This window comes from Theropithecus gelada, chromosome 18 (assembly GCF_003255815.1).
Source record: "Theropithecus gelada isolate Dixy chromosome 18, Tgel_1.0, whole genome shotgun sequence".
In the NCBI taxonomy this organism is placed as follows: Eukaryota; Metazoa; Chordata; class Mammalia; order Primates; family Cercopithecidae; genus Theropithecus; species Theropithecus gelada.
Genome location: NC_037686.1, coordinates 4,206,207 through 4,233,313, shown reverse-complemented (window position 1 = coordinate 4,233,313; position 27,107 = coordinate 4,206,207). Strand labels below are relative to the sequence as shown.

The 27,107-nt window shown below is 40.4% G+C and overlaps 1 protein-coding gene and 1 non-coding gene across 4 annotated transcripts in view; both read left to right on the top strand.

The window, feature by feature from the left end:
- The window catches only part of ANKRD12 (ankyrin repeat domain 12), a 134,319-nt gene extending 123,743 nt beyond the window's left edge, over positions 1 to 10,576 (top strand). For 2 of the 3 annotated variants that reach the window (XM_025364896.1, XM_025364897.1), the window contains exons 11-13: positions 2,648 to 2,791; positions 6,352 to 6,447; positions 7,735 to 10,576. In XM_025364896.1, coding sequence (XP_025220681.1) covers positions 2,648 to 2,791; positions 6,352 to 6,447; positions 7,735 to 7,920 — 426 coding nt within the window. In that variant the 3' untranslated portion in view covers positions 7,921 to 10,576. The remainder of the gene's footprint in view (positions 1 to 2,647; positions 2,792 to 6,351; positions 6,448 to 7,734) is intronic. The other variant, XM_025364898.1, reaches the window with a different exon arrangement.
- Positions 4,801 to 4,901, top strand: LOC112611764. Its single transcript, XR_003116741.1, has one exon. It is a non-coding gene; the product is annotated as a small nucleolar RNA U13 (small nucleolar RNA).
- Positions 10,577 to 27,107: the final 16,531 nt, after the last annotated feature.

Below are 27,107 nucleotides of genomic sequence, written 5' to 3'. Positions count from 1 at the left end.
TATTGTGGCCTGTTTTCTCCATCAGGAGAAGACCAAAATTCCTTGGAGTTGAGGAGAGATTGGGAAACATGGTGGGGAGGAGAAGACTAGGTATATTCTTTGTATTCTCCCAGCCCAGCCTTCCAGACAGGGCCAATAAAATGATATCTGTTATGAAACTGGCGAGTTCCTGGAGTCACTTTACCTCTCCATGAAGTTCTAGCTAGCCACAGGTCCCAGGGTTATCCCCATTGATATTTAGGCCAAAGAATGTAGTTAGGACCAGATGGCACAATCTGTAGCCAAGATTAGAATGGGTTGGGATCTGTAGCTGGACCCCAGGAATTCTCAGTTTGCTAAATGCAGAAGATTGCCGGGATCGTTTTATGAACCTTGTGGTAGAGTGACTCTGCGTATTACATAATTAGTTTTGGGCCCCACTGAATACATCCAGGCAGGATTTTATTGTGTGTGGCAGGTTTACAAGTAGTTGACGTCATCATACAGTATGTTTATTTCTATAAAAATATTCAGTATAAAAAAGCTGCCAACACAAAGGCATACCACTTCACACCCAGTAGAATGGCTGTAATCGAAAAGACAGATGTAACAAGTGCTGGCGAGGATGTGAAGAAATTAGAACCCTCCCATTGCTGATAGGAATGTGAAATGACACAGCTACTGTGGTACAGTTCGATGGTTCCTCAACAAGTTGAACAGAGTCACCAGATGACCCAGCAGTTGCACTCCTACTTATTTATCCAAGAGAAATGAAAACACGCATCCAGACAAAAACTTGAGTGTGAACGTTTATAGCAGCATTTTTTATATTAGCCTCAAAGTGTAAACAGCCTGTAGGGGAGGCAAAAGTTAACCTCCACCACCTTAAGATCTCCAGCTGGGCCTTAAGGTCACCTCAGCCTCCCAAAGCATTGAGATTACAGGCGGAAGCCACCGTGCCTGGCCAGCATGTTTTAAGTGATTTTTATCTTACTTCATCTGACATAGATTAACAGGAGAAAAATGTGCAGATTTATTTCATATAAGATTTATGTCACATGGGAGCCAAAGAACTGAAAACCTGAGTGATTTTATGCTAGGTTGAAGAAAGAAAGGCGGCTGTGGAAAAGTAACTAAAATCCACTGGAAGGCTAAAGGAAGATGAAAGTTATTTTAACAAGGTCTGTTTGTACAGAATTCTCTTGGCCTTGACTCCCTGTCACTAGTCATAAGAATGTTTCTTTCCTCCTGGTTTCAGGAGACCATCTTTCCCATGGGAGTTTTCTCTCTGGCTTTCAGGTAGAAAGGGGAGGTCAGGGCACTCTTGAGCCTGCTGAGTTCAAATTGCCTTTAGCTCAAAATAATCCTTATGCCAAAGAGGCATATTTTGGGGTAGCATTTTCTGCCACCCTTCAAGCCCAAATGTCTGTCAACTGATGAATAAATAAAATGTGGTATATCCATGCAGTAGAATATATTTTTCAGCCATAAAATGGGATAAAGTATTGATGCATGCTACAACATGGATGAACCTTGAAGTCATTATGCCAAATGAAAGAAGTCAATCATAAAAGACCACATATTGCATATTGTATGATTCCATGTATATTAAATGTTCAAGATAGGTAATTCATAGAGACCAAAGTTAGGTTGGTGGTTACTAGGAGCATAGAGGAAGGGGTGCGGGGAATGAGGAGTGACTGCTGATGGGTAGCAGGTTTCTTTTTGGAGTGATGGAAATGTTCTGGTGATGGTGGAACATCTTGGTCAATACACTAAAAGCCACTATTTTATACCACCATACTTTGAAAAATAATTTTAAAATAGAGAAACTGCTAGTTTTGGGGAGAGAGAATATATTTCTACTTTTGAAACACTGGGAGTTCTCAAATTTCTTAAGCCTACTGTGAAGAAAAGACTACTCTGAAATTTGGGTTCTTTAGCTTGTGTGTGTATGTGTGTGTGTGTTTGTAGAGATGTGGTCTTGCCACTATGCCTGGCCTAACAAATTGTTTTTGAAATAAGATAAAATCACTTAAAATATGCGGGCCAGGTATGTGGGTCACACCTGTAATCCCAGCACTTTGGGAGGCTGAGAGAGGAGAATCACTTGAGCCCGGGAGATGGTGACCAGCCTGGGCAACATAGTGAGACCCCCATTTCTACAAAAAAATTTAAAATAATAATTAGCCAAGTGTGGTGGTCCACACCTATAGTACTAGCTACTCAGAAGGCTGAGGTGGCAAGATTGCTTGAGCCCAGGATTTCGAGATTACAATGAGCTATGATCATGCCTGCACACCAGCCTAGGTGACAGAGTGAGAAGAGGCCAGGCACAGTGGCTCACGCCTGTAATCTCAGCACTTTAAGAGGCTGAGGTGGGAGGATCACTTGAGCCCAGCATTTTGAAACTAGTCTGGGCCACATAGTGAGACATCATCTCTAAAAATATATATATTTTTTTAATTAGCTGGGCTTGATGACACACCCCTGTAGTCCCAGCTACTAGGGAGGCTGAGGTAGGAGGATCACTTGAGCCCAGGAGGTCAAGGCTGCAGTGAACTGTGATCACACCACTGCACTCCAGCCTAGGCGAGAGAGTAAGATTGTTCTTTAAAAAAAAAAAACTGTTGAAGAATTTATTTTTTTAAATTCTCTATTCAACTAGGAAAAACTCATTGTATCCAACGAACAAGAAGTTTTGCGAGTTCATTACAGAGCTGCAAGAACATTGGCAAATCAAACACTGCCATTTAGTGCTTGTACTGTTTTGCTGGATGCCGAAGTATACAATGTACCATTGGACTCTCAGGTAAAATGTTTGTTGATACATTTAGAAGGAATGCTCTGAAAAAAATGCAACTTGGCTGTTTTTAGAATCTATTTCCATGGAAAGAACTTGAATTCAACAATCATTAAGGTCAAAGAAGAAAAACTCTTTCAAGCCAGAGTACTTCCAGATCAACTGGTCCTCCATTTTCTAAAGCACTGTAAACATTAGGTTTCTATTATAAAAGCAGATGATCACAAAACACCTGTACGTTTAGGATAGTGCCCTTATAGGTACACGTAATTTGTTTCTAAAGTGAGTGTTTATACCTTTAGTTCTGACCTTCAGGCAGCTAGAAAGCTATTGTACACTGAAAAATAGTACAGCTAGATGGTACCTCTAGGTTGTGACAGTCCTAAAAACAGCGAATCTTCTGATTTAACTTTGAATGTTGGTGGAATACATGAATGGTGGAAGACTGGAGAAATACCTTCAATAAAGTTTACTGCTACATATAAATTACATGAACTCAGAACCAGTCATATTAGTTTTCAGAATTTTTTTATGGCTCATAAACCAGAAAAGAAAGAATTTAATGATTAAAATTTTTATAATAAACAGTGAAGGATTATCACCTGAAAACAGACTAGGAAATGCTGTGTTAAGGAAATAAGCTAGTAATACAAAGGATAATATGGTATATCACAGAAAAATATTTTTAGGCTCTTCTGAGCTTTATTTTTCTCATCTATAAAAAAATCAAGATTGAACTAGATAGGTAGATTTCAAACTTAAGGCACCGGATGGGCGTGGTGTCTCGTGCCTGTAATCCCAGCACTTTGGGAGGCCAAAGTGGGCAATCACTTGAGCTCAGGAGTTCAAGACCAGCCTGGGAAACATGGTGAAACCCCATCTGTACAAAAAGATACAAAAATTAACCGGGTGTGGTGGGGCACACCTGTAGTCCCAGCTACCAAGGAGGCTGAGGTAGGAGGATCTGTTGAGCCTGGGAGGTCAAGGCTGCAGTGAGCTGGATTGCACCACTGCAGTCGAGCCTGGGCAACAGAGTAAGACCCTGTCTCAAAAAAAAAAAAAAAAAAGAAAAAGAAAAAAAACTTTAAGGCATCAACTTTTATTTCAAATGAAAGTGTTCAGAGATATCTGAGGACGCTATTAACATGAATAATTGAATCTCTTCAGAAAGAACTGTGTGTTAAAGAAATAGGCACTGGAGAGGCCACTGAGGGACTTTCTATAACTTTCATATTTAAAGATGTTTAAAGGGAAGAATGGGTGGTTTTTAATAACTGCAATTAACAGTTTAACCATGTTCTTATAGGCTGGACTAAACAGTGGTATCTTGAGGTCTTTTCAAGTTTTGAGCAGGCATAGGGTAATGAAATGAATTTTAGAGCAATATAAATTGAGCTTTGTAATCAAGCTACAATGAAAAGTCTCTTGAAGATTTCTAGCTCAGAATGGTTGAGTAAACATACATACCTCTTGATTTCTTCTTTCTCCCAAAACTCATTGAAATGACAAAAGACGCAAAAATTTAAAAGCCTGGCACGGTGGCACATGCCTGTAGCCCCAGCTGCCCCCAGTGGCTAAGATAGGAGGATGGATTAAGCCGAGGAGTTCGAGCCTGCAGTGAGGTGTGATTGCACCACTGCATTCCAGCCTGGGTGACAGAGCAGCACCCTGTTTCTTAAAAATAAAGTAATTAATTAAATTCGTTAAAAATAAAAACAAATTCATAGCAGACCTGGAAATTGAGGTGGGAAACTAACTGTTAGACAAAAACATTAAGGAATTTCTGATAAGATTTAAAATAGATGAAAACATATTGGTAATCAAATACAGCAGAGTTGAGGAATGCCCAGTATCATATAGATTAAAAAGAGAATTTGTTAAAAAATGCGTTTTCCTAGAACAGTATAAATTTTCAGCTATAAAGGGATTTTGAGAATTTGAGTAATTCATTTTACCCTGCCCCAGATTTTCTTAGTCATCCAGACCACCTGACTTTAGATTAAATTAAGCTTGCCGAGATCCTTTTGTGGATCATAAGCCTGATGATTGGGTTTTCACACTGTGTGAGACAGGCCTCTCTCAAACCTTGTTGCATCGTGCACGCATTACCTGTCTGACATGGGGTAAGAAATTTAGCTTGATGAGATACCAAAATGTGAGGTGTATTCTCTTGACAGAGAGAAACTTAGGCTAAAAACATTTCTGCATTTTTGGTGACTTACTTAAATATGGAACTGTTATCTACCCTTTTACAGCTGGCTTTAGAGTAGAAGGTCTCAGGTAGCATGCGTATTTCCTATGGGAATAGCCTTGGAAGGAACTAAAGGGAAAAAAGTCTACTTTTCTTTGGGTAGGGGCTTGGATCATCCATTAGTCTACTCTCTTATCATTTCTTCCTTTTCAAAATAAACTTGTTTGAGCACCTGAAATGTGGTAAAGAAAAATAAATAAACTTGTAATATTTAAAAGAACCAACAATATACATTTTAAATAGTCAAAACATCTAACTTGGAGACCAAGGAAGAAATTAAAACGACTAAAAATGTGAGTAGTGGCCAGGCACGGTGGCTTACATCTGTAATCCCAGCACTTTGGGAGGCCGAGGTGGGCAGATCAGAAGGTCAGGAGTTCAAGACCAGCCTGGCCAATACGGCGAAACCACGTCTCTACTAAAAATACAAAAATTAGCCAGGTGTGGTGGCAGATGCCTGGAATCCCAGCTACCTGGGAGGCTGAGGCAGGAGAATCGCCTGAACCTGGGAGGTGGAGTCAGGATCACGCCATTGCACTCCAGCCTGGGTACAGAGCAAGACTCTGTCTCAAAAAAAAAAAAATTGTGAGTGTGGGGCTACCTGCTGCCTGGAAGTGACTGACAGCACTGGTGGTGGTAGTCATAGAGGGAGTGAGTGCCGCATTGAGTGCTTCCTGTGTACCTAAGCATTATGATGAAGGCTTTATAGACACTTCTCATTCTCAAAACAAGCTGAAGAGAGGCACCGTTACTGCATTTTACACAGTAGAAGAATCAAACTGTGTAATTCAAGATGACATAATAAGATGCAGAGCTGAAACTTGAATATAGTGTGTTAACTCCAAAACTGGTATTCTTAAGTGTTGATAAAGAATTTCTTCATAAGCACCCCAGATACTGGTCCTGGAAGAAATTTTGGCCTCAAAGGCAGCTCTCTCCCAACTGGATGCTTTTTGTCCCTACAGATAGTAAACTGTGACATTAAAATTAAATCTGTAATTGATTATACAGTAATAATGTCACAGGCACAGTACTTAATGTAACATGCCTTTTTGTGAAACATCTTTGACTTAGAGCAATAGGAATCTATTGTAGTTAATAATTAAACCCACCATCCCAAGAATTCTAATAACCAGTCTGTCTACACAATGTGGAAGTAAAAGCTTTACCAAACTTCAACAGTATTCAATTTATATATTTTTCAAAATATATTTTCATCATTACTAAGAAAGGGGCATATCCCATAAAAACACTATAATGGCATATAGATTTTAAAGTGGTTTATTGTATTTTATAATATTCAACTTTTCTCTTTTAGTCTGATGACAGTAAAACTTCTGTGAGGGATCGCTTTAATGCAAGACAATTCATGTCTTGGTTACAAGATGTGGATGATAAATTTGACAAATTAAAGGTATGTATGTTTAGAAGTCAGTTTGAATGAATGTTTCCCCCTTCTTAAAAAAAAAAAAAAGCTCTACAGCTGTATTAGGGAGAAATAATTAGGAGAGGAAATACTGGTTAGGTTAGTCATGAATCCTCACACTGGGTCACAATTGGAAAGATAAAGACCACAAGTCCATTTTAAGGACTAGCTGTAGTATGAAAGAGGAAATTACCACAGAAGATTCAGTTTCTAGTGTGGGTCTTCATGCTTATTATCCAGTGTACCTGTCTAGTTGTAGTTTGAACATATAAAAGAATGGGAGAATGGTAAGAAAAGGAATATAATTTTCAAATCTATAAATTATTTTGAGATTTTGAATCATTTCAGAAGTCTTTTCCCCCTAGATTTTCATGTTTCTTTTGATAACTTGAAATCTCATAATTTGAAATAATATTTTCAAATTAAAATCTGTAACAGCAGTCCCAACCTTTTTAGCAACAGGGACCAGTGTGGTGGAAGACAATTTTTCCATGGGTTGGGCTGGGAGGATTGTTTGGGGATGCAACTTGCACCTCAGATCATCAGGCATTAGATTCTCACAAGGAGCATGCAACCTAGAACCCTCGCATGTGCAGTTATCGGTAGGGTTTGAGCTCCTATGAGAATCTGATGCCGCTGCTGATCTAACAGGAGGCTGAGCTCAGGTGGTAATGCTTGCTCGCTGCCACTCACCTGCGGTGTGGCCCAGTTCCTAACAGGCCATGGATTGGTACCAGTTCATGGCCCGGGGGTTGGGGACCCCTGCTGTATAAGATGAAAATGAAGTTGCAGACCCACAAATAGTTGGTATGTGTGTACAAACAGGATGAAACAGAAATGGACTTGTAGCCCGGGTGTGGCGGTTCGCACTTGTAATCCCAGCACTTTGGAAGGCCCACGTGGGCAGATCACCTGAGGTCAGGAGTTCAAAACCAGCATGGCCAACGTGGTGAAACCCCATCTTTAACAAAAACAAAAGTGAGCTGGGAATAGTGGCACATGCCTATAGTCTCACCTACTTGAGAGGCTGAAGCAGGAGAATCGCTGGAACCCAGGAGACGGAGGTTGCAGTGAGCCCAAGAGCTCACCACTGCACTCCAGCCTGGGAGACAGCGAGACTCCGTCTCAAAAAAAAAAAGAAAGAAATGGACTTGTAATTCAAATGCTTTTTATGCTCCTGATGTGTCCATCTTAGTCCCTAAAGAAACTGGATGAGATTAATTTTTAAACAAAGTTAACAGAATAATCAAGTAACTCTTCTCTTCTTTTAAATAGACCTGTCTTTTAATGAGGCAACAACATGAAGCTGCGGCTTTAAATGCTGTCCAGAGATTAGAATGGCAGCTCAAACTCCAGGAACTTGATCCTGCCACCTATAAATCTATCAGCATTTATGAAATCCAGGAGTTTTATGTTCCCCTTGTTGATGTTAACGACGACTTTGAATTGACTCCTATATAGCAGTCAGTACTTCCTGATGGTCTTGTCCTAAACTGGTGATGCTCAGGCATTATACTGTGGAATACTGCCTTTTGACAAAAATACTCATGCCTTTACAATTGTTAGTAAAGTTCGATTATAGTTGGTTATGTAGTAAACACTGTCATTTTATAAAAAATGAGAATTATTTTGGATCTTAGATCCAAACACAGTTTCTAATAGAAAACTATTATTTATATTGGGAAAGGTAACTATTGCATTAGAGCATGTTGGCAGACTGGTAGATATTTAAAAAGTTGAGAATCTGCTAACAGCGCTGGAAGTTGTTAGCACTCTGAGTAATAACCACTAGTATTCAAATCTCTTTCAGGTTTTATTTAAAAATATATCAGTAAACTAAAAGGATCAGTTCCTACCAAATAATTTCTAATGTGGGAGAAAAACTTGGCACAAAATTTCTTCAGTTTATTATCTGTAAATTAATTGTACAGTTTTCTTTTTGAAAGTTTTAATATTGTCTTCCTTTTTAATAACTTATTTTATACATATTGTGCAGATGTAAATCTTGTAATTAATGGTCAAACTGTATACAAAGGGATTGGTAGTCAAAACATGTACAAAGAAATACCTGTAAAACTGTTTTGTCTCATGTTTTATTGGACCAAAGTTGTGGTTTGTATGGAGTGTAGTAGTAGTGTGTACAGGTAGAAAACTTTTAAATACGGCATGCATGTGTTTCAGTTAGCTTGTTTTCCATCACCATAACTGCAAAGATGTGGCTTAGTTGTATTGCATGCTTCCTATAATTTAACTCTCCATAATTGATGCCTGCAATAGTGTAAGGCGTTTCATACTAGTCTCCTCTAGTAGACCTGTGACTTACTGTGTTGGACATATTATTTAGACTTAGTCATACAAACAAACTTAGCTCTTTTTTCATCTCACAGTAGAGCCTATTTCCCCAGGAAAAAAATAAATGCCTTTGAATGAAAATTCTGAAATTGTAAATGTCTATTTTAATATTCAACTATGAAAGAATCTGTGAATATATGTAAATATGTTTAATAAATTTTATTGGTCATGTTAAATCATTGTAAAACTTTTTTACATTGCTTAATGTTTTAAGCTTAATAGCCTTTGCACTTTTAAAATAAAAACCAAGTATGCAAATCAAAAGAAGATATTTGGTAGTCAAAATAAGTAAAAGAAATATAGGAATATTCCAGTCAGTCTCTGAAATGTTTATGAAAAACAGGTTAATATGTTGTATTTTTTTCCTTGTATCAAGATGCAAAACATAATTTGCAAAATTTTATAATTGAAATAAAACTTGATATGCTGTTTTATAATAAATTAGCAATATACTTAGAAAAAAATCCAGTTTCTCCTATAACATGATGTAAATTAAATATTCAGGAATATTTCAGGTCTGAAATCTGCTGCTGAACTTGTTAGACATTTTTGAAAGGAAATTAGGTTAGTGTACAATATCATAAGTATATGAGGTAAAATTTGCAAAATTTTCCACAGTACTTTCTTGAATTATAATACTGAATGTTTTCTGTTCCAGTAGAGAAAAGTGAAGCAAATATGTGAGGAATGAAGTGATCTAGTGGAAGTTGGAAATTCCAGCTAATGGGAGAGAATGTAAATGTTTTTGAGTGCAAAGGTACATATTAAGCTTAGGAATTTTTGAATTTTTACGTCAATTTATATTTTAATTCTTACTGTACTTGGCATGCGCAATAATGCAGCACATGTAAAAAAAAAATACACAGTGCAAGGACTTTATTATAAAGGTTGGATGTAGTTTTATTTAGAAATTTAGGTGACAGATTTTGGCCTTTTTTATTGCATAAATTGGGCCAGAAAGGCAGGGTAGATTTCGAAGCACTGGTTCTGTTGAAGTTAAGTTTATTAAGCCTGGGAACATTAAAAGCTAATTTATAAAAGCAATACTTTTTAATATGAAAACTTACTGCAAAGTTTGTTTATACTTTTGCCTAAAAAGGAAATTTGATGGGATACTGTGGCAAATCATAAAAATCAAAAACCAGATAATTGAACTTTGAAGTTATAGAAAATCAGAGAGGGGTAAGTTTATTAGGGCATTTTGTTCTGATGGTTCAACCAGAGGGCTGGGAAATAGCACTGTTGGACCAAACAGAACAACCTTTTAGAAGATAAAAGCGAGCAAGAAGGAATCTGGTGAATTTTAGTCATCCCAGCTTTTTAGTCTTAACCACAGTTCTCACTTTCTTCAATGGTACCTCAAAAAGCTGGAGCCTCTCTGCCATGATTATGCTTCTACAAATTTCCTTTGTAAAGAGACTCAAAGCTAATGATAGCTTAAAAGAAAAGTTAATGCCTTCTCATTGGAAATGTATAATCAAATAAGTAGTTAAGGGCTTTTGGTATTAAAGATATTCTGAAGCTCTGAAATGCTAGAAAAAAATTTGGAATGGAGTATATGCCTGAAAAGGTTTTGAATTCAGAAAGAAAAAGGATGGTGAGTTTAATCAGTGATTCTTTTTAAACTCTTCAAATATCATGAACAAGATACTAAATTGTACCTAAGGATTTGTATTTCTTTACAATTTGTTCTAAATATCTGTTTAATGACTAGTTGATATTTGTGCATGTTATTTAATAAAGAGTTATATTTTTATAGAAAAAATAAGAGTGAAATGTGTGCTAACTGTTTTTTACTTAACTTTACTTGGGCAGCTAGCAAAATTGCAGAAATATTCATCCTGGGAAAAGAAACAGCCTTTGAAGAATTAGCCTTTCAAGTTCAAATCTATTTAATAATGAGAAGTCTCACAAGTGAATTTTTAAGTACAGGCATACCTCAGATATACTTTAGGTTCCAGACCATCACAGTAAAGCAAATACCACAACAAAGCGAGTCGAGAGGAATTTTTTGGTTTCCCAGTGTATATAAAAGTTTTGTTTGTACTATAGTCTATTAAGCGTGCAATAGCATTATGTCTAAAAATATGTACATAAGTTTAAAAATATTGCTAAAAAATGGTAAAGTGAGCACATACTGTTGGAAAAAGAGCACCAATAGACGCTTGAAGCAGGGTTGCTACAAACCTTCGATTTGTAAAAAGCGCCAATATATACAAAGCACAATAAAGCAAAGCACAGTAAAACGGGATTGCCTGTATCAGACATGCTACAAACTTCTTAACTGGAAACATGTCAAAGACCCCATGAAGCTCATTTGAATGGGACTTAACAATTAGACAGTTATTCTAGAAATTGAGTGCAGACCTAAGTACATTTCCAAAAAGAAAAATTGTCTCTGATACCTTAAAACATAAAAACCCAAATTTTTATATAGAAGAAATTGACTCTGTAAAACTCAATGAAATAGTCCTCTTTTTAAGTTTAAAGGAAGCATTTTCACCATTTGTAAAAATTATTTTTAAATATTTAGGGCAAAATTGTTAGATAGTAATGGAAAAGCTTGTGTGAGTTTAGTGGTTAAAATATCTTGTAATTCATCATTCTTCAAGTGGCTTCTTGGGAGTCGTCTTTGTACCTAAAATGGAGTTTTCTTTTAAGCCTCCACAGAAATAGTCACCCAAAGTATTTCCAGTCAGTAAAAGCAGAATTCATAGAAGAAACTGAGGCAAATTAAATTTAAACAAGTCCATTAATCAAAATGACTTTAAACAAATTAAGTATTAGCATAAAAATAGCAAAACTTAAAAAAAAAGGTTGGGTTTTCCTAGTGGTTAAATCCTATATAATAATTGCAAATAATAGTTTTTCTGTACATGGATGGCATCCTCACAAAATAGGTCAACATGGTGAAACCCTTTCTCTACTAAAAATACAAAACTTAGCAGGCGTGATGGTGCCTGCCTGTAGTCCTAGCTACTTGGGAGGTGAGGCAGGGGAACTGCTTGAACTTGGAAGGTGGAGGTTACAGTGAGCCGAGATCATGCCACTGCACTCCAGCCTGGACGACAGAGTGAGACTCCGTCTCCAAAAAATATATATATATAATTTTTTTTTTTTTTTTTTTTTTTTCCTGAGACAGGGTCTTACTCTGTCATCTAGGGTGGAGTGCAGTGGCACAATCATGGCTGGTTTCAAACTTGGGCACAAGTGATCCTCCCACCCTGGCCTTCCAAAGTCCTGGGATTACAGGCATGAGACACTCTGCCCAGCCTAAAATTTTTAACCTAAAGATGAATGCAATCTGCTTGTATGGGGATTCAGTTTTATTAGGTCCGTTAGTTACTCAGAGAAGTGAACAAATATATAAAGTACGTTGATTTATTCTGTTGATGAGCTTTTAATTGCATTTCTTAAAAATTGGATTCCATATCCACATATCTGACTAGTACTAGATACGAAGCTTTTAGGTAGCCATGTTTTTTTCTCCCTTTTTTTTTTGAAAAGTATATTACAGGCCAGGTGAGGTGGCTTACGCCTGTAATCCCAGCACTTTGGGAGGCCGAGGCAGACAGATCACCTGAGGTCAGAAGTTCAAGACCAGCCTGACCAATATGGTGAAACCCTGTCTCTACTAAAAATACAAAAATTAGCCAAGGGTGGTGGCAGGCACCTGTAATCCCAGCTACTTGGGAGGCTGAGACAGGAGAATGGCTTGAACCCTGGAGGCGGAGGTTGCAGTGAGCTCACGCCGTTGCAACAAAAGTGAAACTCTGTCTCCAAAAATAAAAGTCTTATCACATATGTAGCATGTGTTTACAAGTTTAAAAGGCACCACCTATGCACCCATCACTCGAGAATATCAATAACTTTCTCAGGTTTTTTTTTCATTGTTATAGTCTATATTCAATAAAATTACCCAGATCTCAACTAGGCAGTTTGATAAATCCTGACAAATGTAAACACTCATGTTACCATCACCCAAATTAAGATATTGTAAAACATTTTCATTACTCTAGAAAGTTCACTCATGCCTCTCTCCAGTCACTACCCCCGAGGCAGCCACTGTGCTGATTTTCCCATCACCATACGGTAGTTGTACCTAGCCTTGAACTTCATAGATACGGAGTCATACATACTTTCTTGTGTCTGCCTTGTTTCTCTCAACATGACGTTTTGAAATTCATCCGTGTTGCACCTATCAGTAATGAGTCGTAATTTATTAATGAGTAGTAGTATATTGTACAAATGTGTTTATTCGTTCTCTTGTTGGTATCTGGATTGTTTCCAGTTTGGGACTATTGTTAATAAACCTGTGAATCTGCAAGCCTGTTTTGTGGACATATTTTTTCATTTCTCTTCGGTACATACCACAGAGTGCAAACACTAGGTCATAGAGTAGGTGCATGTTTCATTTTATTAGAAACTGGCAGTTATCAACTGGGCATGGTGGCTCATGCCTGTAATCCCAGCACTTTGGGAAGCCAAGGCAGTTGGATCACTTGAGGTCTAGGGTTCCAGACCAGCCTGATCAACATGGTGAAACCCCGTCTCTACAATACAAAAATTAGCTGGTTATGGTGGTGCGTGACTGTAGTCCCAGCTACTTGGGAGGCTGAGGCAGGAGAATCGCTTGAACCTGGGAGGCAGAGGTCGCAGTGAACCAAGATCGGATCGTGCCACTGCACTCCAGCCTGGGCAACAGAACAAGACTCTGTCTCAAAAAAAAAAAAAAAAAAAAAAAAAAAAAGCAGTTCTCAGTAGCAGTTGTATCATTTTATACCCCTACCAGCAACCAGCAGGAGGCCCAGTTTCTCTGAATCGCCATCAATATTTGGTATTGTCAGTCTTCAATTTCAGCTATTCTCCTAGATGTGTAGTGGTATCCTGTGGTTTTAATTTACGTTTCTCTGGTGATTGAAGAGATTGAGCATACCTTTCATATGCTTACTGGCCATTTATACATCTTATTTTGTGAAATATCCTATTTTGCCTATTTTTAATTGGGTTGTCTTTTTATTATTCATTTGTAGGAGTCCTTTATAAGCCGCATAAAAGTCCTTTGTCAGATACAATTGTCATGGATGTTTTTACCCAGTGTGTGGCTTGCCTTTCCATTTCTCTTAGCGACTAGTTTCCTCACCTTTTAACATTCCTTTAAACTGATGATGATCCTCCCAGAGTATTTAGTAGATATCTTAAGTCACCCCAAAAAACAAGTTTTTCCCTTTAATAACTAGTGATCATGAGGCCACATGGGTACACAGTACCTGTCGGTCTCTTAGGAGCACTACCTCTATTCATTTTAAGGCCATTTGTATTTTACATTAAGGAGTTTTCAAAAACCCCTCCTGAATTAACCTATTACTTCTTGACCACCCTTTCCATATTGCCTGGGTTGTAGAACAAGTATTTATGTTGTTCTTAATACAGGGTGTTTTTTAAGCACACGGTGGATAGTCATGAAAAAGCCCGGTATCATAGTGAACTTTAGGAAGGAGATAAATTGTCTGAACTGGGTCACGTGAGCAAGTGTCCAGCCCTCCTGCTGATTTACATGCATCTATGCATGAAATCAACCAGCACACACTTAGGACTCCATGGGGTGTGTCAGGGTGTGTATCACTTGAGGATTTACACAGCATTTACCTGGGTCATCGGTTCTCAAACATTTTGGTCATAGTACCCTCTGGACTGCTAAAGTACTTTGAGAGCTTTTGTCTCTGTGAGATCTCTTGATATTTACTATATTAGAGATTAAAACAATTTTAAAGAATATTGATCAGTAAACCCATTTTGTGTTTATTTTTATAAAAAATATATTCTCAAAGTTAATCAGAAAAGTACATTATTTTACATTTTGGAAAATCTTCTTAATGTGTAGCCTAATAGGAGATAGCTGGAATTTCTTTTTTTTTTTTTTTTAATGGAGTCTCTGTCGCGATGGCGCGATGCTCACCGCAAGCTCCACCTCCCGGGCTCACGCTATTCTCCTGCCTCAGCCTCCTGAGTAGCTGGGACTACAGGTGCCCGCCACCAGGCCTGGCTAATTTTTTTGTATTTTTAGTAGAGACGGGGTTTCACCGTGTTAGCCAGGATGGTCTGGAGCTCCTGACCTCGTGATCCGCCCGCCTCAGCCTCCCAAAGTGCTGGGATTACAGGCGTGAGCCACCGCGCCCGGCCAATTTTTTCTATTTTTTAGTAGAGACGGGGTTTCACCGTGTTAGCCAGGATGGTCTCGATCTCCTGACCTCGTGATCCGCCCGCCCCAGCCTCCCGAAGTGCTGGGATGACAGGCGTGAGCCACCGCGCCCGGCCACAGCTGGAATTTCATTTCTGCATCCACACTCAGTGTGTTGGCATCTGTTTTGGTTTTGCTCTTTTGGTGTTAAAGAAAACATGACATCACAAATATGTAGTAGAAAAAGAGAAATACTTTAATAGATTTTTAGATAATTATGGGCATTATTATTTAATTCCACATCAAAACATGACAAGCAGTTTCTAAAAGGTTAGTTGCCTTGTGGAATCGGAAACCACATCCATGAGCTTTTAGGAACTTTTCCTAATTCTGTTACATTAAAATTCATTTGACCATCTTGTACTTTGAATGGATCTTTTGCCAATGCATTATTTTGTACCATCATGCCTTCATCATTTGGAAAATAGTGTTTCACTGAAGTATTCAGATCTTCCAAATGCTGACACCTTTCATTATACAATATCAAAAAAAAAATTCACATTTTTATCACCAGTGATCTCATCAGAAAAATCTTCTAAGTAGTGGGAAGCTCTTAAACTCTATATGACGTGTAAAGGTAAACTGAGGCTGGAGCCAAACCGGGAATGAAGACACAAGGCAAATGGCAGTGAGAATAGCCTTTATTAGGACTCGCGGGCAAGGTTCCTCTGTCCAAAGGTGCGGGCCGAGGAAGTCGTGCTGAGGGAGGAGGGTAGGGGCTTTTTATAGCCGGAGAGGTAGAGAAGCTGGTTGTGCAAACAGGGCCTGGGGGTTCTTGAAACTACTAGGGCAGGAGTTGAGTAAGGGTCATGAGGAAGGGGTCTTTGGAAACTGTTAACCGAAACTGCTGTTTACGAACTTGTGGAATGCAGGTGAGCTGCAGGTGAGCTGAAGTGTGGTTGCCCAGCCAGAACCTCTGACGTGTGTAAGTCTGCGGGTGTGTACAAGGGTGAAGGGAGTCTTTAACAAAAGGCCTGCTACGCCGGATAATGCCACCATGTTGGGTCTAGATTCCTGCCTAACATGACATACACAAGTTTTCCAAAATCCCAGTTTTCACTTGAAGGCATAGGCTTTCTCATTGGCAACAAACAATTGCCATTGTTTTCCTTAAAAAGTAACATGCTCGCTTCATTTATTTTCAAGAATATGTCTGTGAAGGAGCCACGTGTGCATAACTGCAACCTGCTCAAGTCTGGCTGCACGCCACACAGAGGCCAAACGTGAGAACCCAGGTGTGATGAAAGGAAAGCAATTTTTTTTTTCTTTTTTCTTTTTCCTTTTTTTTTTTTTTTTTGAGACAGAGTCTTGCCTTGTCGCTCAGGCTGGAGTGCAATGGCATGATCTTGGCTTATTGCAATCTCCGCCTCCTAGGTTCAAACAATTCTCCTGCCTCGGCCTCCCCAGCTGGAATTACAGGTGCCCGCCACCACTATGTCCAGCTAATTTTTGTATATATTTTTAAGTAGAGACGGGGTTTCACTATGTTGGCCAGGCTGGTCTTGAACTCCTGACCTCGTGATCCGCCCACCTTGGTCTCCCAAAGTGCTGAGATAACAGTTTTTCTTTTTTTTTCTTTGAAACAGAGTCTCACTCTGTTGCCCAGGCTGGAGTGCAGTGGCATAGTCTCGGCTTACTGTAAACTCTGCTTCCCAGGTTCAAACGATTCTCCTGCCTTAGCCTCTCGAATAGCTGGGTTTACAGATGTGTGCCACCACACCCAGCTAATTTTTGTATTTTCAGTAGAGATGGGGTTTTGTCATGCTGGCCAGGCCTCAAGTGACCCACCCGCCTTGGCCTCCCAAAGTGCTGGTATTAATAGGTGTAAGCCACCACGCCTGGCAGGAAAGCAACTTTTTTGATCAAATGCTAGCAGATGGGAGATGGCCAGGTTTCTGCCTCAAAGAAGCCATCTCAACCTTCTGGGCTGAGTGAAGGGATCTGGAGACTCCCTGTCTCCTTCCCGTGGTTATCTTGAGGAACCGCCTATCTGGACGTCCAGTTTGCGTCATACTGACTTGGCCTGTGGTGAGGAACTAATTGTTCATAACTCCCTCTAGGGAAGGGATTCTGCAACGAGGTCACCCCGCCTGGTTTGTTTTAAAATTGGCCCCTAGAATCTGTAAGCAAACACGCAATTAGACAAGTGCTGTGCACGGAAACTGCCTGGTGGCAAAGGGAGAGAAACAAAGAGTTTTGAAGTACAAGGCTATATTCTGAGGTTAGGAAGAAAAGGAACAAAAGTTTCTTTTTCTTTTCTTTTTTTTTTTTTTTTTTTTTTGAGGTGGAGTCTCACTCTTGTCACCCAGGCTGGAGTGCATGCCATGGCGCTACGTCGGCTCACCACAAGCTCCGCCTTCAAGATTCGAGCGATTCTCTTGCTTCAGCCTCCCAAGTAGCTGGGATTACAGGCGTGCACCATCACGCCTGGCTAATTTTTATATTTTTAGTAGAGACAGGGTTTCACCATCTTGGTCAGGTTGGTCTCAAACTCCTTACCTCAGGTGATCCACCTGCCTTGGCCTCCCAAAGTGCTGAGATTACAGGTGTAAACCACCGTGCCTGGCCCAAGCGACAAAGGTTTCAAAATGCCTTTCAAGGCTGGGATATTTGGTTATATAGCCACAGTTTGTCAGTCAGTCATTTTTTCAAGTAAAAATGATGTCTCATGGAAAAAGCAGTTGGATTTGCAACTCAGTCAAGGACTTTTCTCCAATCACTTTACTTTGGTATGCAACAAAAGTATTTTATGCATTCTCCCATTTTTTAAAACAGAGTAACAAAAAGATGTGGATCCAAGGGTTGAGGTTAAATAAAATCAATGATTTTTACTGTTTTATCAGCAACATTAAAAAGCTGGCTTTTCTGGCCAGGCTCAGTGGTTCATGCCTGTAATCTCACCAGTTTGGGAGGCTGAGGCAGGCAGATCACCTGAGGTCAGGAGTTTGAGACCAGCCTGACCAACATGGAGAAACCCATCTCTACTAAAAATACAAAATTAGCGGGACGTGGTGGCACATGTCTGTAATCCTGGCTACTTGGGAGACTGAGGCAGGAGAATTGCTTGAACCCAAGAGGTGGAGGTTGCAGTGAGCCAAGATTGCACCACTGCACTCCAGCCTGGGCAACAAGGTGAAACTACGTCTCAAAAAAAAAGGTTGGTTTTTTTGTTTTTTTTTTTTTAGACAGCATCTTGCTCTGTCGCCCAGGCTGGAGTGCAGTGCCACAATCACTGCTCACTATAACCTTGTATTCTTCCACTGTTTGGGTCCTCCCACCTCAGCTGGGACTACAGGTGCGTGCCACCACTCCCAGCTAATTTGGTGGGTTTTTTTGGCAGGGTGGGGGTTGGTTTTTGCTTTCAACAATGAGAGCTTGGCAGTGGAGAATGCAATAATTACTGGTACAGTTGGCTGCAGCTGCCTCAGTTTGTGCTAAGGCACCAAGAGTTTCATGTACCATTGTTTGGGTACAAATGGCAACACTGTTACAATTGCAAATAATAAAGAATGTTTTCCTATCATTAGAAAGTCTGTAGACTACACTTTGAGAACTGCTGACTTAGCACTTCTATAAAATAAAGGTGAGTAAAAATACATTATAAATTTGCCCAGTGAGTTACTGTGTAAGTATAACAGAAGGGAAAGGAACTAGACTTATATGGTTGGTTGATTGGTTTTTGCCAAATTTAAATGGAAACCTAAATTTTCCCCCACACCAATTCCTTGATGGCTACTGGTGCTATATAAGAATTAAATTCCCCCGGTGGCTTCCTGAGTTTGAGATCTGACACTTTGCTTTTAATACATTACATTGTAGGTACACTTTTCTAAGTCATTTGGTTTTTGTTTTTTGTTTTAATTTGTTTTGTTTTGTTGTTACAGCCTGTCACCCAGGCTGGAGTGCAGTGGCCTGATCTCAGCTCACTGCAGCAGCAACCTCCTGGGCTCAAGTGATTCTTTCACCTCAGCCTCCTGAAACTGAGGTGCCTATAGGCATGTGCCACTACGCCCAGCCTGTTATTTCTGAACAGCTGTGGCTATTAGAAAACTCTTTCCTCCAGGGCCTCCACCCCTATCCCCTGTTGACACGACTGCCCTCTGGAACAACACTTCTGGTAAGAAAAATATTCTACAGGCCTGGCGCGGTGGCTCACGCCTGTAATCCCTGCACTTTGGGAGGCCGAGGCGGGCAGATCATGAGGTCAGGAGATCGAGACCATCCTGGCTAACACGGTGAAACCCCGTCTCTACTAAAATACAAAAAATTAGCCGGGCGCGGTGGCGGGCGCCTGTAGTCCCAGCTACTCGGGAGGCTGAGGCAGGAGAATGGCGCGAACCCGGGAGGCGGAGCTTGCAGTGAGCTGAGATGGCGCCACTGCACTCCAGCCTGGGCGACAGAGTGAAGACTCCGCCTCAAAAAAAAAAAAAAGAAAAAAAAAAAGAAAAAGAAAAATATTCTACAGATGTGTTATACAAACAGATTATATAAATAATAATGGTTTAAATATACATTCTCTAATGGGCTAAACAAAAAATAATATGATATTAGTGCAGAACAAATAAATCAAATGGAGAGAACCCCGAAACAGATTCATATATATTGAACTTCTGTACCATGATATAGGCAGTATTTCCTGTATATTGTCTGTGTGTAACAGACAATATTGATTACGCGTGGTACTGGGTCAGCTGGAGGACATAAAATGATAGATCCCTACTTCATGACAAATTCAAATATAACTTCATATTGTAAATCAAAAATAAAATTCCAAGACTCCCAACCATCTGAATGGACCCCTCCTCTTAGCCAAGGGCATTCCAGAGATAACCTGAAACACTAGTTCAGGCCATGGTGGGAAGCGGGAGCTGGACACCCATCATTGCACCCTCCTCCCTTTTGGAAGTCAGGTCTAGCTGACCAGCATTAACATTAAAACAGGTGTTAACAACTGACAAAGAAGACTATTGGTAACAATAAGATACCAAATTCCAGCCTGACTTTAGTATAGCATTACATGACAGATCACAGGTCCTGAAAGAAATTGAAGTGTTTTACCCCAAATTACGTTTCTTTGCCGTATCTTGAAGGAGTCTTGCAAGCTGTCTCTTGTGGGGAAAATTCACATTCTGAAGAGAATCCTGTTTCTTTTCCAGGCCTTTTTCCTGATCTGAAAGAGAATCAGCTCTGATAAGACACATTTACAGACTGGGCGCAGTGGCTCACGCCTATAATCCCAGCACTTTGGGAGGCTGAGGCAGGTGGATCACCTGAGGTCAGGAGTTCAAGACCAGCCTGGCCAACATGGTGAAACCCCGTCTCTACCAAAAATACAAAAATTAGCTGGGTGTGGTGGCATGCACTTGTAACCCCAGCTACTCTGGAGGCTGAGGCAGGAGAATGGCTTGGACCTAGGAGGCAGAGATTGCAATGAGCTGAGATCACACCACCACACTCCAGCCTGGCGACACAGTGAGACTCTGTCTCAAAAAAAAAAAAAAAAAAGACATATTTACAATATATTCTCTCTAAAGTCTGCTACCAGAGGCTTCCTCTACATCATGGGAAGTTGGTTTCCACAACCCCTTATCTTAACCCAGACATTCCCATCTATTGGTTCTAGGTCTTTAGACAATAACTTTACTTTTTCAACCAATTGCCAGTCAGAAAATCTTTGACCTATGACCTGAAGCCCCTGCTTCGAGTTGTCCTTCCTTTCTAGACCATACATCTTACCTGCATTGATTGACGTCTCACGTCTCCCCAAAATATTTAAAACCAAGCTGTAGGCCAACCACCTTGGGCACATGTTCTCAGGATCTCCTGAGGGCTGTGTCACAGGCCATTCGTCACTTATATTTGGCTCAGAATAAATCTCTTCAAATATTTTACAGAGAGAGTTTGACTCTTTTGGTCAGCAATATGGATGAAAGATAAACTATCCATTCAGCAGGGTTTTTTTAGCCTTTATTATGTGCCAGATGTTATGCTAGGTGCCAGATAGATGTGGTTCCTGCCCTCATAGAACTGAAGTCTACATGCGGAGTGACTATAGAATTTGTCATCCAAACTTGGACACTTTTAATGAGTGAAAGGAAGCTCTATTAAAAAGTACATCATGACAGTAGGTATAAATAGAGTCTGTTTGGGGCAAACTGTGCCGTATGGGCAGAGCTGCCTTAGCCCCAACCAGGAGGGTCCCCTGTCCTAGACTTTGTGCTTTAGAGGTCCTCACAGGATGGGGCATCTGCCAGGCAAGGGAACGTGCTCACTGACTCCACATGCATTCCCCCAGCCCCTTTCTTAATCATGCTACAAGTTTCCTGGACACTAATTCCCTACCCAATTAACCCTGAGGCCACTTTCAGGGTCCATATGGTTCCTTCCTCTGGATCTGTTCCCTGCGGGTGAATTTCTCTGCAGGTGTCAACACCCAAGTAGTGGCCAAGGGGCTGCTGTTTGGAAGAGTGTGGACAGAATTGGGACATTCATGCAAGATGACATCAATGCGAGGCAACATTCATGGCAGGTGTAATTCATGGAAGGCATCATTCTCGCAAAGCAACATTCATGCAAAGTGTCATTCACGGGTGTAATTCATGGAAGGCAACATTCATGCAAGAGGATGCTCATGCAAGGTGACATTCAGACAAGGTGTCATTCAGGCAAGGTGACATTCAGACAAGGTGTCATTCAAGGTGACATTCAGACAAGGTGTCATTCAGGCAAGGTGACATTCAGGCAAGGTGACATTCACTGAAGACGTCATTCATGGAAGGTGTCATTCCCACAAGGCAACATTCTTGCAAGATGACATGCAAGGTCCTCACAGGATCATCATTCATGGAAGATCATAATGCAAGGTGTCATTCATTCAAGGTGTCATTCATTCAAGGTGACATTCAGACAAGGTGTCATTCATTCAAGGTGACATTCAGACAAGGTGACATTCAGGCAAGGTGACATTCAGACAAGGTGTCATTCACTGAAGACGTCATTCATGGAAGGTGTCATTCCCACAAGGCAACGTTTTTGCAAGATGACATGCAAGGTCCTCACAGGATCATCATTCATGGAAGATCATAATGCAAGGTGTCCTTCATTCAAGGTGACATTCAGACAAGGTGTCATTCATTCAAGGTGTCATTCATTCAAGGTGACATTCAGACAAGGTGACATTCAGGCAAGGGTCCTTAAGGTGCAGAACAGAGCTGGCAGTGAGAAGAGAAGGGAAACATAGAGACTTGTACTCCATTGAAACTGCCTTTGTAAAAATTGTAACAGTGAGAAAATTGTGACAGTGAAAGAGATCTGATCTAATCAACCCTCATCTTGATTTTAACCTCCAAACTGCCCTTAGTTATTCCTGGGCTTGGGCTCACCTAACGTTGGGAGAAATTTAGATTATAGTTTAAATGATAATAGCTCTTTCCCCAAACTAAACTGCCTTTGTAAAGCTGATGAAAGACCACCAGGCTAGCAGAATGAGAGGAGCCTGAATTCTGCTAAGGGGTAGCCACAAACGACCAGCCATTATTATAGAGCTCACAAGATTCGCAACTTCCCTCATTACTCCTGCAGATAACATCACTATTATAGAACTTAACGTTGGCCTTTTGGGATGTCTTTTCAGGGTTTTGCTTCTGTTTTTTTTTTGTTTTGTTTTGTTTTGTTTTGAGGCAGAGTCTTGCTCTGTTGTCCAGGCTGCAGTGAAGTGCAGTGGCGTGATCTCGGCTCACTGCAACCTCTGCCTCCCAGGATCAAGCAATTCTCCTTCCTTAACCTCCTGAGTAGCTGGGACTACAGGCGTGCGCCACCATGCCCAGTTAATTTTTTGTATTTTTAGTGGAGACAGGGCTTCGCCATTTTGGCCAGGCTGGTCTGGAACTCCTGACCTCAGGTGATCCGCCCAGCTCAGCCCCCCAAATTGCTGGAATTACAGATGTGAGCCACCACGCCTGGCTAGGTTTTTGCATTTCTGACAACTGATGGCTCCACCTGGATCTACCAACTGGCCCTGTGGTCCCACCCAGAAGTAGACTCAGCCACATGAGAACCATTTTCCACACCATTGCAACTGTGTCTCCAACCAGTCAGCAGCACTCATTCCCTTGCCTGCCACACTACCGTTGAAAAGCCCTAGCCTCTGAATTCAGAGAGGCTGGTTTGAGTCATAAGAAAACTCTGGTATCCCATACAGGGTTTAATTCATGCAGTCATCTCGGTGTGAATTAAACTTTTTCTCTGATGCAATTCCCCTGTCTTGATAAATTGGCTGTATATGGGCAGTGGGCAAAATGAATCTATTGGGTGGCCATACTATAATTTTACTCTATTTGTATTCTGAAAATCAAGAGCTATTAGAAAACTCTATCTGTCAGGATAGAGAAAATAGACTACTATTGCTCCACAGTCTGGATTAGGAGGATATCTGGGAATTCATCTGCTTTTTGCACAAATTCACCAATCTGAAATACTGATTCTACCATGGTATTAAAGTTGAGTATATATGAATGTGTTTTAGGATTCTCTCTTTTTAATCTATTTGTTTGGTACTAATATTAAATCATTTTTATTATTCTTTTATATGTCAGTTCAATACTATCTTTTTAAAAAAAATCTCATGCCTGTTCCTAAATATTCAGTCTTTGGTCGAAATTTTAAATCACCTTGTTCAGATTTTTTAAAAAAAAACAAAACAAAGTACATTAGGTTTGTTTGAAGCATCCATGGGAGTCCATGGGCACTTGCCATCTCCTATCAAAAGAAATGTATATTTTAAATGGAAAATTAAGAAAACATAAGGCTGTGCACAGTGGCTCACACTTGTAATCCCAGCACTTTGGGAGGCTGAGGCGGGTGGATCACCTGAGATTGGGAGTTCGAGACCAGCCTGACCAACATGGAGAAACCCTGTCTCTACTAAAAATACAAAATCAGCCAGGTGTGGTGGCACATGCCTGTACTCCCAGCTACTTGGGAGGCTGAGGCAGGAGAATCACTTGAACCCGGGAGGTGGAGGTTGCAGTGAGCCGAGATCACACCACTACACTTCAGCCTGGGCAACAAGAGCGAAACTCCATCTCAAAAAAAAAAAAAGAAAGAAAGAAAGAAAGAAAACATAAATAAGTGAACCAGGAGTTCCATTATAAATAGAGTAGTCATTATAGAGACTGTGCATAGAAACAGAGAGGGGATAATTTTTTTTTTTTAAGGAGATAAATGGCTGGCCATGGTGACTCACGCCTGTAATCTCAGTACCTTGGGAGGCTGAGGCGGGTGGATCGCTTGAGCCCAGGAGTTCAAGACCAGCGTGAGCGATGTGGCAAAACCCTGTCTCTACCAAAAAATTTTAAAAATTAGATGAGTATGGTGGTGCACACCTGTATTCCCACCTACTCAGGAGGCTGAGGCGGGAGAATTGCTTCAGCCCAGGAGGTCGAGGCTGCAGTGAGCTGTGATCACACCACTGCACTCCAACCTCGGTGACAGAACGAGATTCTTTGTCAAACACACACACATACACACACACACACACACAATAATTATTAGCTTTATAAAGATCTGAGTGTTCAGGTCTATGGGGCTTAATGACAAATGGAAATAATGCAAAGACATATACCTAACTAGGCTCATCCTGGAGACTTTTCTAAACCTTAAAAAGAAAAAGAAAATTCTAAAAGCATCTGGGGAGAAAGAGCAGATAAACTACAAAGAATGAGCATCAAATCAGCTCATCGACTTCTCAACTAAAACAGGATGCTAAAAGGCAATGGAATAATAATAGCAAGTGAGTCGGGCACAGTGGCTCATGCCTGTAATTCCAGCACTTTGGGAGGCCAAGGCGGGCAGATCACCTGAGGTTGGGAGTTCAAGACAGCTTGGCCAACATGGTGAAACCCTGTCTCTACTAAAAATACAAAAATTATCCGGGCATGGTGGCACACATCTGTAATCCTAGCTACTTGGGAGGCTGAGGCAGGAGAATCACTTGAACCTGGGAAGCGGAGGTTGCAGTGAGCTGAGATTGCACAACTGCACTCCAGCCTGGGAGACAGAGTGAGACTCCATCTCAAAAAAAAAAAAAAAAAAAAAGAAAGAAAGAAAGGAAAGAAAAAGGAAAAGGAAAAGGAAAAGGAAAAATAGCAAGCATATCTATCTATATATATATGGTTGCTGTTACATCCATCAGCACTATTATAAGCACTTTATTAACTTATTTTATCCTTACAACAAACCTATGGGATAGGAGTACTCTTATCATGCCCATTTTACAGTTGAAGAAACTGAGGCACAGAGGGGTTAAATAGCTTGCTTAAGAGTACACATTAGCCAGGTAAAAAGTGGCTGAGCTAGATTCAAACTCAGGCAGTCTGGCTCCAGAGCGTGTGATCATAACTATGCTCTGTGGCCTCTAGTGGAAAGTCTTCAAAGTTCTGAAAGGCTTTTTGTATTAGATTTCTATTGCTGCTACACTAGTATCAAATTACTACGTATCAAATTACTAATAAACTGGGCATAGTGGCATGAGCCTGTAATTCTAGCTACTTGGAAGGCTGAGGTGGGAGGATTGCTTGAAGTCAGAAATTTGAGACCAGACTGGGCAATACAGCAAGACTCTAAACAAAAACGAACAAGCAAAAATTCCTAATAACAAATTACTATAAATTATCAGATTAAAACAACACCCTGGGTCTGGCGCAGTGGCTCATGCCTATAGTCCCAGCACTTTGGGAGGCCAAGGCAGGTGGGCTCAAGGTAGATTGCTTGAACCCAGGAGTTCAGAACCAGCCTGGGCAACATGGAAAAACCCTGTCTCTACAAAAATACAAAAATTAACTGGACTTGGTAGTGTATGCTGATAGTTACAGGTACTCAAGAGGCTGAGGTGGGAGAATTGCTTGATCCCAGGAGGTTGAGGCTGCAGTGAGCTGTGATTTCACCACTGTACTCCAGCCTGGGCGACAGAGTAAGACTCCGTCTCAAAAAAAAAAAAAAAAAAAGAAAACCAAATACTGCATGTTCTCACTTATAAGTGGGAGCTAAACAATGAGAACACATGGACACAGTGAGGGGAACAACACACACTGGGGCCTGCTGGAGGAGGGCAGAGGTGTGGAGAGCATCAGGAAAAATAGCTAATGCATAGTGGGCAAAATACATAGGTGATGGGTTGATCAGTGCAGCAAACCACCGTGGCACATGTTTACCTGTGTAACAAACCTGCACATCCTGCACATGTACCCTGGAAATTAAAATAAAATAATAAAAAAGAATATGAAATAAACTCAAGAAAATTGTGCAAGTTCTATATCCTGAAACCCAAAAAATAGTGCTGAGAGAAATTTTGAAATAAAGGGAAAGATATACTATACTCGCCTGTAATCCCAGCACTTTCGGAGGCCGAGGTGGGCGGATCACAAGGTCAGGAGTTCAAGACCAGCCTGGCCAATATGGTGAAACCCCCTCTCTACTAAAAATGCAAAATATGATCTGGGTGTGGTGGCGCATGCCTGTTGTCCTAGCTACTTGGGAGGCCGAGGCAGGAGAATCACTTGAACCTGGGAGGCGGAGGTTGCAGTGAGCTGAGGATTGCGCCACTGCACTCCAGCCTGGGTGACACAGCGAGACCCTATCTCAAAAAAAAAAAAAAAGATACTATACTTATGGATTGAAAGACTCAATATTGTTAACATGTCAATCATAAGTTGTCTGTACAATTCCAATCAATACAGAAAGTTGTCTGTACACAAATCAAATCAATATCCCAGCAGGGTTTTTTTTTTTGTAGATTTTGACAAGGTGATTCTAAAATTTATATGAAAATGCAAATAATCTAGAATACCCTAAAATTTTTGAAAAAGGGTAAAGTTGGAGTATTTATACTACCTAATTTTGGGACTTCCTATAAAAACTACAGTAATCAAGAGTATGGTAGTGGCATAAATATAGGCACATATATTAGGGGAACTGACTAGAAATGCAGAAATGGACCCACATATGTAGAGGCAATTGATTTGCAACAAAAGTGCCAAGGAAATTCAATGTGGGGAAG